Source organism: Solanum dulcamara, chromosome 10 (genome assembly GCF_947179165.1).
Source record: "Solanum dulcamara chromosome 10, daSolDulc1.2, whole genome shotgun sequence".
Taxonomy (NCBI): domain Eukaryota; kingdom Viridiplantae; phylum Streptophyta; class Magnoliopsida; order Solanales; family Solanaceae; genus Solanum; species Solanum dulcamara.
The window spans coordinates 5,588,855-5,603,969 of record NC_077246.1 but is presented as its reverse complement, the minus strand read 5'-3'; the positions used below and the strand labels follow the sequence as shown (position 1 = coordinate 5,603,969).

At 34.1% G+C, this 15,115-nt stretch overlaps 1 protein-coding gene across 2 annotated transcripts; it reads right to left on the bottom strand.

Annotated features, from left to right (window-relative positions):
• Nucleotides 1-13,326: 13,326 nt before the first annotated feature.
• LOC129871209 (protein EPIDERMAL PATTERNING FACTOR 1) lies at nt 13,327-14,913 on the bottom strand. Of its 2 annotated transcripts, none has more exons than XM_055946099.1 (2): nt 14,596-14,913; nt 13,327-13,728 (listed from the first exon to the last, which is right to left on the bottom strand). In XM_055946099.1, the coding sequence occupies exons 1-2, from the start codon at nt 14,600-14,602 to the stop codon at nt 13,487-13,489; spliced, it is 249 nt and encodes an 82-aa protein (XP_055802074.1). In that variant the 5' UTR covers nt 14,603-14,913; the 3' UTR covers nt 13,327-13,486. The 2 variants fall into 2 exon arrangements, with proteins under 2 accessions (XP_055802074.1, XP_055802073.1); XM_055946098.1 differs by having other exon boundaries at nt 14,573-14,902.
• Nucleotides 14,914-15,115: the final 202 nt, after the last annotated feature.

The following is a 15,115-nucleotide window of genomic DNA, read 5'->3' as shown; positions in this document are numbered from 1 at the left end:
GTTTTTAAGCAAACTATTAATTTGCTATTTAATTTGCTAAACTATAGTTTTCATCCAGTAGACATAGCTAACAAATGGTGATAGGTTTAATTTTCCAAAATGACAATAAGCAAATGTGCTACTTGATCCAGCAGGTGCTGTTCTAGGAAGAAGTTGGGTGCGGTCAAGCTTGGAGTTAGCTGCAGAGCAACATAATCATATGTTCAACGTGATCAATAGATGCTTAGAAAGTAGCTGAAGTGTTCTTCCTAAAGTCACGCCAACAAGTAGGGGTGTCTGACTGCCGCAAATATATTGTTACGGTGGTTGCTTAGAAACTGCTGCAAATTAATTGTGGCAGCCATAACTACGGGAGTCAAGGAAACCATAACTACGGGAGTCAATGATGGGTTTGGGTCTTTTAATGGGCGGGTTATTTGGGTCTTTTAATTAATGGGGTGTGATGGGGTACTTATGTGGAGATCCTATGTGGCGTAAATTAATACACATGAAATGCCACATTTCATTCCGTCAACAGAAGGGTCGAAGTAAGTCAATAGTATGACATGAAGGGTATTTTTGCCAAAATATAATTTAAAGGAATATGTGCTCTATTTCAAATAGATAAAGGGTAGTTTTGACCCTTTTTCGATAAATAAATAATAATAACAGTCGAAAAATAAAATAATAAGAGAGTAATAATATTGATAAAGAAAAGAGGGACACGTAAGGTGTTCCAAATAATTAACATACCTTTCGCATGGGAAAGCGAGATAACATTGGACTACCTATAAAACTTCTACTTTAGTATTCCATCTTCACAACTTCCTATCTAAAGTCATGTACTTCATATGTTTGTAAGTTGAAGGTATACCATACCTAGGAATGAATACAAGTATATTATTAAAAAAATATTCTTGAGTCACATCTAGAAATGAACCTAATCTTTATAAGTAATTTTTGAACTCCTTTTTCCACTAAACTAGAATTGTTTCATATAATATATTAAGGTGATTCAATGATTTATATATAATTAATAAAAATTAGCTTTTATCTTATTTAGGAAATATAATTTTTTTGGTGAAGAGAATTTAATTGAATCCCTAGCACAAGTTAGCTCATCGGTCTAAGTTATGATAAGTATAGTTATTTGATATTTGCATATTCGTAAAAATTGATTAGAAATAATTGAAATGTAAGCAAGTTGCACCGTGTTATCTCAAAATAAGTACATGCGTTGATGATGACTTGAATAATGGACTAATGGTAGTGGATGGTGTTCACTTGCTTTTGCAATCCACATGAAGTCTAATATCTAAGGACATATGGGTCCATTTAATTGTAGTTGGAAGTTCACACAGTACCACATCATATCCACAGCCATAGAAAAACACTGAGAGCAATCGGATTCGGAGTTTTTATTAAGGGAATTCGGAAAAGAAAAATATAATATCTAAAATTTGAATTTAAAATTTCAAAATTAATTTTGAACCGCCTAAATCATGGAATCATGGAGAACACGTTCCCCCCTCCTAGATCTGCCCTGCAATCGACAACAAACAATTCTTAAATACACATGCGACATTTTTGGTTCTTTGCTAGTAAAGAAGTCAATGAGGCATGCTTACATTTGTTGTATTCCACTTGCTCTAGTTCACTTCGTAACTAAAGAACCGATACGCTACTATCAATGGCAAGAAAAATAATACCTCTATTGATGATGAGCACTTTTATATGGTAGTGGATGAAAATGACTTAGTTGTTTGATATTTTTTTTTCTAGGAAAACACGCACAACACAAAAATATATATATGGTCAAAATAGTAAAAATAAAATGAAGAAATAATGACACCAAAATTTTTACGTGAAAACTTTTTAAATAAGGGAAAAATCATGGCCAAGAGGAGCAACAAATATCACTATGGTAAAGAATTTTACACGGGGTAGTACCAAGTACAATACTCAAAAATAATTACCACACACTCAAAAGGAATAACACTTTTTTGGTTTACCACCTTACTAAAAATATCACTCACACTCTATTTTTCTTCACAGACTATTTTCTTATAGTCTATGGAATACCTCACAACTAAAATATTTTTCTCTCTGTTTGTCGATGAATTAGATGTCTAAAATGAGAAGCTGAAGAACTCCTTTTATAGGGGTGAATGAACTCTTCTTCCGTTCACCAAACCTACCCACTATTTTGCAGTTGTCTTTTGTTGACAAAACAAAAAAGTAGGCATCATCCTTTTTATGATTTTTGCAGCATACCATTTATGACTTTGAAATAATAGGCTGCAATTGTTGACCAAAGAATATGCTGCAATTGTTTACCAAAGAATGGAATGGACCCCACAAATCTTTCCCTCCAGTTTCATTCACTAGAATGAGGTATCTTTATCTTCTTAGAGAGAGCTCATGCCAACAAGTTTTTTGCACAATTCGAACTTGTCTCTTGTTACCACTTTAGTCATCATATCTGTATGATTCTCATTTGTAGAGATCTTTTCAACTTACATAGATTCGCCTTCTCTCTTTTCTCGAATCTAGTAATATCGCACATCTGTGTTTTGTCTTTGCATGGTACATGGAGTTCTTGTTCAAGTCTATTGCACTTTGACTGTCACAATAGACGACATACTCCTCTTGATGCAAGTCAAGCTCTTGAAGAAATTGCTTGAGCCATATCATCTCCTTTCTAGCTTCAGTAGCCGCAATATACTTAGCTTCAATTATGGACAGTGCAACACATTTCTGCAACTTTGACTGCCATGATATACCTCCCCCTGAAAAAATAAACAAATATTTAGTAGTGGATTTTCTATTATCAAGGTCACCTGCCATATGAGCATCTGTATAGCCCTTCAAGATTGGATTTGATTTTTCAAAACACAAACATTTATCTGAGCTTCCTCTCAGATACTTGAGTATCCACTTTACAACTTTCTAATGTTGTTTTTTTGGATTATCAAAAAACCTACTGACAATACCAATTGTGTTATAACCCAACCCCGTAGGCCGTGACGGGTGTCCGAACTGGACACTCGCGTATACCTCTGCTAACTATAAGTAAAAATGTCTCCTATTTGAGTCATAACGTACCAACATGCAAGACAATATATAAGCCGACAAGGCTATCGTAACATATAGGCACAACCTTACACGCATACATATACAACCCACACACATGTCTACAAACCTCTAAGAGAAAGAACAGTAACATAAGGCGGGATAGGGCCCCCACCGTACCCATAATCAAATAAATATATACATAAAAGGTTTAGTACCAAATCTCGGCTCTGATTCAATAGAGCTTTTTCCAAATTTACTGAGTGGAATCCTAAGCTGGCGGATCTTCAAAGCGCGCGCCTGTACCTGCGGGCATGAAACGCAACCCTCCCCTGAAAAGAGGGGGTCAGTACGACATATGTACTGAGTATGTAAAGTATAAAACATCAAAAGGAGGGCACAACTAACATAGGGATGCAGGGGCAAGTATAACATTCAACAAACCACTGTACCTGCATCTCATAAAATAAAGTCATACATACTATCATTGCATACTATACCCGGCCCGTTCAGGGACCCGGTGTAAGAACCACATCACTCTGTTATCACAAGCATCTATCTTCTATTAGTGCTATCTCATATAATAATGTCGAGGAACGTACGGACCGATTCATTTATCATATAGTAATGCCGAGGAACGTTCAGCCCAATCCATATATCATATAGTAATGCCGAGGAACGTTTGGCCCGTTCCATATATCATATAGTAATACCGAGGAACGTTCGGCCTGATCCATATATCATATAGTAATGCCGAGGAACGTTCGGCCCGATCCATAAATCATATAGTAATTATAGCCAGCCTGGGACTCGGTGAAAGATGTATCACAATATACACGAGTGGATTAGTGAGTTACCCTATGCAATTTAAACCATCATTAGAGACTTGTTGAACTAATCAAAATGAACTATCACTTAAAAATTAAGACAATAGCCATAACAAGTACCTTTGGAGTATCCTTATGATTTGCATTAAAGTAGCCCTTTTGGAGTCATCTACTCGTATCAATGTGTAATAAAATATCTTTTGGAAGTCAAGAAAATGACCATCTTAGTGGCCTTGAGAATGGGGCTTCCTTGGGATCACCCATACTTCATTTATTTGTTTCATAAAGTTCATATAAAAAAAAGATTAACTTTACCTACTTACTACTTCCCAAGGTATAGAAAAAAAACTTGAGAGGCCATAGTCCAATTATTAGAAGGGTTCTAGCTTAAAAGAGTGAATAAGAGTCATGCTTTATACCACAACCTAAATTATACCAACTTAGGATGGTTGGACACTTTCACATGAATCGAGGCAAAAGGACATAAGTTTTAGAAAATTAAAAACGTTAGCCATCTTAGTGTACTTAAGAATAAGAGCTTCTTGTGGACTTTGCGCATTCTTCGTCCATGGCTTTTTATGGGCCATGCCAAAAGAAGAAAGAGAATAAGCTTTACATGCGCTTTACTTTCCCTTATAAAACCATTATATACATATGTGCCGTGGAACGTACGGCCCGATCCTTAGGTAGTAACACGTATCATACTTGGCCCATCAAGGGACTCGGTACCATAAATATTTCATTGTAACATCATAACTTACGTCAAGGGCATATCAAGAGAGAACAAGGGTAGCTCTATTTACTCATGCCAAAGACATGGCAAAAGAAAAGAAGGATAGCTTCACATACCTTTTTCAGGATTAATTGAAATCCGGCTTGCCTTGATACCTCCTTAACCTATTGACATGAAAGTAATACTAATATTAATAGCCTTTCACTTTCCAATAGCCCACTCTACAACCAAGTACTAGTAAGAGTCATTTCCTTATCCATTACCCCCGACTAGTTTGTTACTAGTTTCGATGCTACCAAAAATCGGGCAGCATTTCCCCTATAACTTCAATATCCCCGAGATTTCAACTCGGCCACAATATCAACAATCATATCAACAACAACAACTAGCATCATATTTACAATTAAATCACTTCAACCTTACACAATAAAAGCTCCAAACAACTAGCTCCAAACTATGATACAACAATAGAGTTTCTAGTTTCCATTTTGCAAAACCTTTAACCATACGAAGCGGGGGTCGTGTGGCTGCAATCAGAAGCTCCCCCACCTCCTTTAGAACACTTTTAGGCCCTGCAACACACCACCACATGACTAGTATCATCCCCCATACGCACAATGCCTTATTTCGACTACAATTTAACTACGACGACTTCAGTTTAGATTGTTTCTTTCGCTGAGCATTTCTACGACGTTCTTACACTTCCAGCAGCATAAAGGATATGTAATACACCCTATAACAACACCATAAACTTAAAATTGAAAGTAAAGACCTTATCTTTCCCGAAATTGGCCAAAACTCGCCAAAACCCATCTCGAAAACTCTTCTAACGCAATTAAAACATGTGGCTGCTTGCTATCCATTTGGTGCTGCTCCAAGCCATGATTTTATACTATTAATACCTCCATATCATCGTGGTATACTCTAGATAATTAATTCATGGAGCGAAATCGGAGAACTCACCTTTTTTCTCCCAAATCCGAGTTCCCTCTCTCTCTAGCTTCAAGTTTCTCTCCTTCCTTTTCTCTAGAATTTTCTTGTAGTTTCTTTTTGATAAAAAGAACTTAATGGATAAAGATGACTTAAAAGTCATCAACATATATATATATATATATATATATATAGGCTGCCTAATTAATGGGCTAACTTTCTAAGACTTGGGCCTTTTCTTTTGTTGGGCCTCAATATTACTATTATTATCATGGTTTTGAGCCCAACAAAACCATAAGTCTTATTAGTAATTCACAAACTAGTTTCCAAAATTCCCAATTTTGCCCTCGACCTTCCTCTGTATTTCTACACTAATTTTTCCATGAACATCACATCGGTACTAATTAAAATGAATAAAATAATTCACAATCTCATTCCTTGTAAGTCAAAAATATTTTTTTCTCTTTCCGAATGCCCAAAAGTGTGGGATATAACAAACTGTGTGAGCAATAACAGGTCTAGTGCATACCATTGCATATATTAAACTTCCGATGACAGAGGAATATGGAACTTTAGCCATGTTTTCTTTTTCCTCCCGAGCTGTAGGACACATTTTCTTACTCAACTTCATATGATCAGTAAGAGGTGTGCTAAAAGACTTAGCATTCTTCATGTTGAAGCGCTCCAGTGCACTTTTAATGTACTTCTCTTGTGACAGATTAATCTTCCTTTCATTCTTGAGACGAGTAATTCTCATGCCCAAAATTTGTTTGGTATGACCCAAGTCTTTCATGACAAAAGACTTACATAACTCTTTCTTTAACTCGTCAATCTTGAAAGTATTCTTGTCCGCAATCAACATATCATCCACATATAGCAAGAGGATGATAAAATTATTTTCAGAAAAGTTTTGTACAAATACACAATAATCTAAAGAAGTCTTCTTGTAGCTTTTCTCCCATATAATATAGTCAAACTTTTTGTACCACTGTCTAGGAGCTTGCTTTTAGCTCGTAGAAACTCTTTTTGAGTTTCCACATAAAATTTTCTCTACCATTTACTTTGAAGCCCTCAGGTTATTCCATATAAATCTCCTTTTCTATGTCACCGTAAAGAAAAGTCGTCTTCACATCCATCTGCTCAATCTCTAAATTAAGACTAGCAGGCAAACCAAGAACTGTACGAATAGAGGATATTTTCACGATAAGAGAAAATATTTTGTCAAAGTCAATACCCTTTCTTTGACCAAATCCTTTAATAACCAATCTAGTTTCGTACCTAGGATTCAAGCTGTGTTCTTCAACTTTTACTTTGAACACTCACTTGTTCTTCAAAGCTATCCTGCCCTTAGGAAATTTCACCAACTCATAAGTGTGATTCTCATACAAAAATTTCATCTCATCTTTCATGGCTTTAATCCATTGATCATTATGCTCATCTTTCATGACCTTCTCATAATACTCTGGTTCACCCCCATCAGTGAGTAGCACATACTCATTAGGTGAATAGCGAGAGAAAGGAATACGTTGTCTTGTGGACCTCCTAAGAGGATTATTTGCTACTACCACAACTTCATGAGCAAGGGTATCATCAATATCAACATCATTGTTAATTTCAATATCAACATGTTGATCTGGGACATGGTTCTGGGCATCACCATGATCATCATGCCTATCAACATCATGCACACTTGTATGAGGAGCTTGATCAAGATGGACTACTCCATCTGAACTTGAAGATTTTAGCTTCTCAACTTTGTTGATATCTTCAATAGTTTGATTTTCCATGAAAAAGACATCACGACTTCTCACAAGCTTCTTATCAATTGGATCATATAGCCTATAACGAAATTCATCAAGGTCATATCCAATAAAGATGCACTGCCTTATCTTGGCATCTCACTTTGACCTTTCATCTTTCGCCACATGTACAAGAGCTTTGCAATCAAATATTCTCAAATGTTCATAGAAAACATCATTTCCATACCAAACTCTATTTGGAACTTCACTTTGCAAAGTAATCACAGGAGATAAGTTAATAACATGTGCATCGATCAATAAGTCCTCACACCAAATGGAGTTTGACAACTTTGTTTCAGAAAGTAAACATCTAACTCTTCTGGTGTCTAATACCTTGATGCTTGCAGTATTCATCAAATGATCCACAATATTTACCACCATTATCAGTACAAATACATTTTATTTTTCTTCTAGTTTCTCTTTCAACTGAATTCTGAAATTGCTTAAAGACACCTAACACTTAGTCTTTAGTCTTCAAGACATAGACCCAAAGCTTTCTTGAGCAGTCATCAATAAAAGTGATAAGGTAGAGTGCACCACCTAGAGTCCTTGTCTTCATTGGACCGCATAAATAAGAGTGCACCAACTCTGTCTTTCTTGAAGGAGGGTGAGACTTAAAGGAGACCCTATTTTATTTTCCCGCCAAGAAGTACTCACATTTTTCTAATTTAGCACTCTGGAAATCAGATAATAATTTTTTCTTGCCCAAAATATTGAGTCTTTTCTCACTGATGTGGCTAAGCCTCTTGTGCCACAACATTGAGGATTTATCACTCTCAACTACATTCACCATATTGATACAAGTAGAAGCCGTAGTCTAGTATAGATCACGACGTTTGTTACCACGAGCCACAACCAAGGAACCTTAATAAGTTTTCATTTTCCACTACTATTAGTACTAACATATCCTTCATCATCTAGAACATCAACAAAAATTAGGCACAGATGAACATCAGATGCATGTTTTATATTGTTCAAAACTAGTTTAGTTCCAGTACTAGTTTTCAAACAGATTGTACCAACATCAACCACCCTAGATATAGTCTCATTATCCATACTCAAGGTTCCAAAGTCACCAGGAGTATAGAAAGAGAAAAATTTCTTCATTGATGTCACATGAGATGTGAAACTAGTGTCTACAACCCATCTTGACTCATCACAAGCAATATTTATTAGATATGCATCAAGGACTGTAACAAGATCTTTGGTGGAGACGGTGGCTAGGAAATTTTCATTGCCATCTTCTTTATTTCCCTCTTTTTCTTTATTCTCCCTCTTCAATTTTTGGCAGAACCTCTTTGTGTGCCCTTTTATGCCATAATGGTAACACTCAATATCCTTAAGTCTGCCTTTGGATTTTCTCCTGCTGTGTTCTCTATTCTGAGAACCAAAGTTTTTATTTCTTCCCCTAGAGCTAGTTATTAGGACATCAGATGAAGAAGAAGAACCTTGAGATTTTATTCTCACCTCTTCATTCAAGACACTACTCTTGGCGGAATCTATAGAGATCACACCTTCTAGAGCAGAATTTGACAATGAAGTTCTAAATATTTTCCAAGAGTCTGGTAACCAAGTAGAAGCAAGCCTTAAATTTTTTCATCAAATTTAATACCCATAGCAAAAAACTGGTTCATGGTTCCCTAAAAATTATTAAGACGATCTGTCATCGGAGAACCATCATGATATTTTAAACTTAACATCTGCTTTATTAAGAACATTTTATTGTTCCCAGTCTTTCGAGCATACAAGCTTTCAAGATGCTCCCATAGGGTATGAGCATGTGTCTCTCTAAAAATATGGTTCAACACATTATCGTCAACCTATTGCCTAATAAATCCACATACCTGTCTGTGCAACAGATTTCACTCATTATCTATTTTATTTTTAGCCTATATAGTGGTAAAAACTGGTTGATAAAAATTCTTGACATAAAACAGATCTTCCATTTTTCCCTTCCAAATGACATACCATTCAAAATAACCATTCTACTAGTAGTGACTTCCAACATTTCCCTCCCCCCCTCGAAAAAAAAAATAACTATAGTAAATCAAAGTAAATCTTTTGTAATGTGGAAGTTCAGACTATGCTGCAGCCACAAATCATATTCAGATGAAACCTTACTCTGATACCAGTTTGTTGGAAAAATATGGACTAACACAAAAAAATATATATGATCAAAATAGTAGAAATAAAATGGGGAAATAATGACACCAAGAATTTTACGTAGAAACCCTTTTAAATAAAGGAAAAACCACAGACCAAAATGAGCAACTGATATCACTATAGTAAGGAATTTTACACTGGGTAGTACCAAGTATAATACTCAAAAATGACTACCATATACTCAAAAAGAATAACACTCTTTTGGTTTACCAACTTACTAAAAATATCGCTCACACTCTATTTTTATTCACATACTATTTTCTTATAGTCTATGAAATACCTCACAACTCAAATATTTTTCTCTCTGTTTGTCTGTGAATTAGATGTCTAAAATGAGAAGCTGAAGAACTCCTTTTATAGGGGTGAAGGAACTCTTCTTCCGTTCACCAAACCTTCCCACTAGTTTGTTGTTGTCTTTTGTTGACAAAACAAAAAAGTAGGCAGCATCCTTTTTATGATTTTTGCAGCATCCCATTTATGACTTTGAAATAATAGGTTGCAATTGTTGACCAAAAAATAGGCTGCAATTGTTTACCAAAGAATGGGATGGACCCCACCAATTGAAACACGAGAGATTTTAAGATATGATTTTACTAATTATTGAGACAAGGAACCTAAACTTGTCCAAAACTGGGCGATAAAAACTATAGCTAAATTAAACTGCCGACTCTCTTTAAAAGAAACCTAATATGCCTATTTATAATGATCCACAAAGTTAAAATTCTAAAAATATTATATTATTCTACCAACGTGATTTACAATCCAATCAACAGTCACCAATCGATTGGGTTTGTGGTCTTTTCATCATTAATGGACTTTGTAGCCGTGAACCGATTCACGTAACGTCATTTTAGTCTCAAGTTACTCTAGCGGTGTTGCACTAATCATAATGAACCTTCAAGAGCAATCGCACCGACAAATAGCTGATTAGAAGAGAGGATTATATACGTCCTCCATCTTCAATCTTAAAATTGTGAATTCAAGTCACCAAAAGATCAGCAAAGTAGGAAAACTTCTAGAGAAAGAGTGAAAAAATACGACCAATTAAACAACTCCCAAATACATTGGGAGTATTGGTTCTTTGTTATAGAATTTGTCAAGAGGGCATACCCACATTGGTTGTATTCTACACTTGCTCCAATTCAATTGTTACCCCATGTATAGCAACTAACACGTACGCACAATAAATGAATTATGTGATCGATCCAATTTTGGAATCAAATAATGCATTACTAAACGCGTTATACTGACATATATATATATATTGACGTAGACGTTGATTAGTGGGGGGATACAAGATTTTTATTAAATGAGTTTGAAAAATAAAAATGTAATGTTTGAGATTTCAACTTGGAACCTAAAATGAATTTTGAATTGAACTTGAAAAAAATCAGACCGAACTAATTCGGTACACACTTTTGAATAATCGAAAAATTGAAGAACTTATCCAATATTTAAAAAAATCAAACTGAAGTACCGAACACAACCCTTAAGTTGTCCCTAGTTATATTTTGGGACAATTACAACTCTAAACACTTCGGCCAACTAATTTTGCAAAATATGTACAAAATGTGTAGATTGTGTATACTTTATACTAAATAGACATATAATATATATATAATCATTAATCAGTATATAAATTGCGTATATTTTGATCATGTTGATAATTAAATAATTGGCCTAACTGTATATTTTTTGGTAACTTTCCCTTATATTTTGTGGCATCTTGTAAATCCATTGAAACATTACACCAAAAATTTGGAATATGTAAACGTCGGTTAGAACTAGACTACTGTTTAGGGAGGGAGATAGAAGCCTAATTTTAGGCTGTTTATCAACTAGACAGCCCTATTTATAGGATATGCATCAGCGTACGTTTAACTTGGTATAATTTTCTACATAAATAGCACTATTCAATATTCATAATGAATTAAATTTGTAATTCCCTCTGGTTTTATTTCTACAATTTGACGTCCGATATATATATATAAATAAAGTTTTGATCAAAGCTATTCAATTTCTTCAAACGCGTTTCTTTCTAGCTCCACTCTTGCTGTTACCACATATTTTCCCTTCCTATATAATTTGGAATCAGTTTATGTATAGACTACCTCAATTCGTTCTGTTATGGGTATGAACAAGGAAAAAATCTTGATTTCTATTATTTTAGAATGAAGGAGATTATCTTCTTATAAGGTTACAAGAAAATTATACATGATAAAATACTATATATGGTAAGTACTATACATGGTAAATATAAAATTAAAGAAGATTCTATACTAATATTATGTAATCAACTATATATAATAGGTAGAGATAATAATTGATGGGGATTAACATTCCCCTCAAACTGATGGTGGCTAACCAGCGTTTTGCCAATAAAGAACTCATGTCGTTTCTTCATTTGAGATTTGGTGAAAAAATCCGCCAGTTGATCTCTAGAAGAAACATGAGGAAGAGAAATATCACCGTCATCAAATTTTTCCCGAACAAAATGACAATCAATTTCAATGTGATTGGTAAACAACAGGATTGGAGGCAATCTTTACAGTACTTTCATTGTCACAATACATGGGTGTGGGAGAGGAAAAAGAATGCCAAAATCAGCCAACAAACAATGCAACCAAACTACTTCACTGCAAGTAGTCGACATGGCACGATATTCTGCTTCAGTCGATAATTTGGACACTGTTGCTTGTTCCTTTGACTTCCAAAACATCAAAGAATTGCCAAGAAACACACAATATCCGGTGGTTGAACGATGAGGGTCGAGGCACCTACTATAATCAGCATCTGAGAAGGCACGCAAGAGTAGGTGAGTTACGACTGTAATGCATGCCCATCGTTTCGGTTGATCAAAGATAACACAGAAGCCGATGAACAACCATAAGATGAAGATCGTCTATGGTCAGACAAAAACTGACTAAGAATATGAAAAAAATGAGCAATGTCAGATCGAGTGACATTTAAGTAGATCAAGCTCCCAACAAGGCATCGATAAAGGGCTGGGTCTGAGAGAGATTCCCCATATGAACAAGGGAAAAACCTTGATTTCTATTACTTTACCCTATAAGGTTACAAGAAAGTTATACACGGTAAAATACAATACATGATAAGTACTATACATGATTAATACAATTAAAAAAGATTCTATATATATACTAATATTATGTAATCAATTATTTATGGTAGGTGGAGATTATAATTGAGGGTGATTAACAATGAGCAGCCATAATTTGCATTTCTTCAAGAGATCGTTAAATTTGGATTTGTTATCAATCATACATATTATAGTATGGTATAACATCACAAAGACAGTATTCGAAAGGAATTGAATATTATCAAGAGAACATTGACACAAACTGAAAAGACACACCACCAAACGAAGAGAAAGACATTTTTGTTCTAATATAATTGGTCATTCAACTAGCTAGCCTCTAATTCCAAGATATTAAATAGTAATACGTCTATATTCAAAGTACTATGGTAATTGAAACTTCTAAATCTGGAATCCGCCTCATAACATTAAGAAAAAGAAAAGTAATTAAGTAAAGGTTGAATACATAACCCCTTGAATTCGTCAGTAAATTTCATTTAGACACTCGAATTATGATCTGTTCCAATTGAGCATCTTTATACATTATAAAGCGTTTCTATTAGATACTTTCAGCTTATATTTCGAATGAGTGCTTGAGAAGATTTTCCAAGATTTTGCATCAGAAGTGTAAATGTGTAATAGAAATATTTAATCATATGTTGAAGCGCTTAATTAGAACTATAACAAATTTAAGAGTTTAGCGATGTATCCGGCAATTAAAAAATGAAACAGGAAGCTCTCATTGAATACACATGAGAAGGATATATCCTACAACGTATGTCATACACTATGGGAATTATTAGAGGAAATAAAACTTGTAAGATTAAGCACTATATGTTACATATGATATTTGTTGAGGTAACATAGTTATTTATTTAATGATTAATTAAGGTACAGGGTATGACTTGTTATGACACATACATTTGTAAGCTACAGGACAAGTCTCAGCTTCTTCCAAAGATGAACAAACAAAGCTAACCATCACTAATCTACAAGGTTTACATGATCCACATGCATGAGAACAATCTGGCAATCTTGATCCTGCTACTTGTAGAGTATCTGCTCTTTTTGCCATCATTGGCCTTGCCAATGTTGCCTTTTTAGTTGGTGGCACATGTCTCTGGTCATCTAAACAAAGAAAATAAAATTTGAGCATCATTAGCACAAAGGTTATGTGGTAAAGAAATAGTACTACAAGTATGAAAGTGTGCGCAAATCTTATTCTAATCTGATTGAGATAGAGACGTTATTTTTTATAGGCATTAGTCGCTTTGATGAACACAATAATTTTGTACCAAAATATTTGAAGACCATTAAATGTCTCAATTCCCTAAGGGTTGTGTATATATCTTAAAAACATATGAACCATTCGCCTTAAAACACTTGTCACATTTCTCTTTTCGAAATTCAAACTGAATTCAAATTAATATTTTAAAATGTATTTTTTCATCATATTGATATGAGAAAAATTACAACTTATAATATTTTATATAAAAAGAATTATACTTATTTTTCGGGGCACAAGTATAAGGGGAAAAAGGACTTTTATAACTTGTGATATTAAACATGTCATAACCTTTTGTGTGGCCATAAAAGTTTTTCATTGAAGGTATAATGGAAAGTTTAACTTTAAATTCTTTGTAAATATAAAAAGATAACATTCTTTATTTGGCTAAACTAAAAGAAAAAGTGTATCACATAAAATAAAACAAAGAAAGTACTAATTTGGATGAAATAATAATTATTCATCAATAAAGTTATAAAATTGTTTGTTGATAAAGAAAACTAAAGAGTTGATTTCTCAAATGTTCACTCAATTAATAAATAGTTATTATCTCATCTCTTTTGTTATACCAATTAAAATAAAAAAGAAATGAATTTTTGAGATAATAATTATCAGTTGAGTGACCATATGAGAAATCGAACCCGTGAAATAAAATGCTTGGAAGAAAGAAATTAAAGTTGATCATACATGAGTTAAGCTTGGGAATATGCCTTGCATTCATGACAATTGGAAGGAAAACAAGAAGAATAATGATAATTGTTGCAGTATACTTGGAACTCCTCATTGTATACACCCTTAATTTGTTTTTCTTCTTCTTAATTCTTTCTCTTAAGCTCTTTGATCACTTTTGTTGTTTGATAGTTGATAGGAAAAATAATAATATAAGATTGGTTTGTTGAAGGAAAAAGGAAAGAAATGCATGGATATTTAAAAGAGGGGAGAATTGAAGCAAGTCACAGGCAAGAGTGAGAGACATAGCAATAAGCTAGGTCACATGAAATAGGCACATTCACACTCATAGAGCTTGAGAACCCTGTGAATTGCTTCTGTGTCTTCACAGTTTGACACATTTTCATTTTCTTTCTATATACTGACACTGACAGTGTAAAAAATATCTATACGATCAGATCATTAATAAAATAATTTAAATGATTAAATACATGTCAATGTAATTAAATATATATTTTTTAATATTGTCAAATCATTTAAAAGATATTTACATGTAATTAA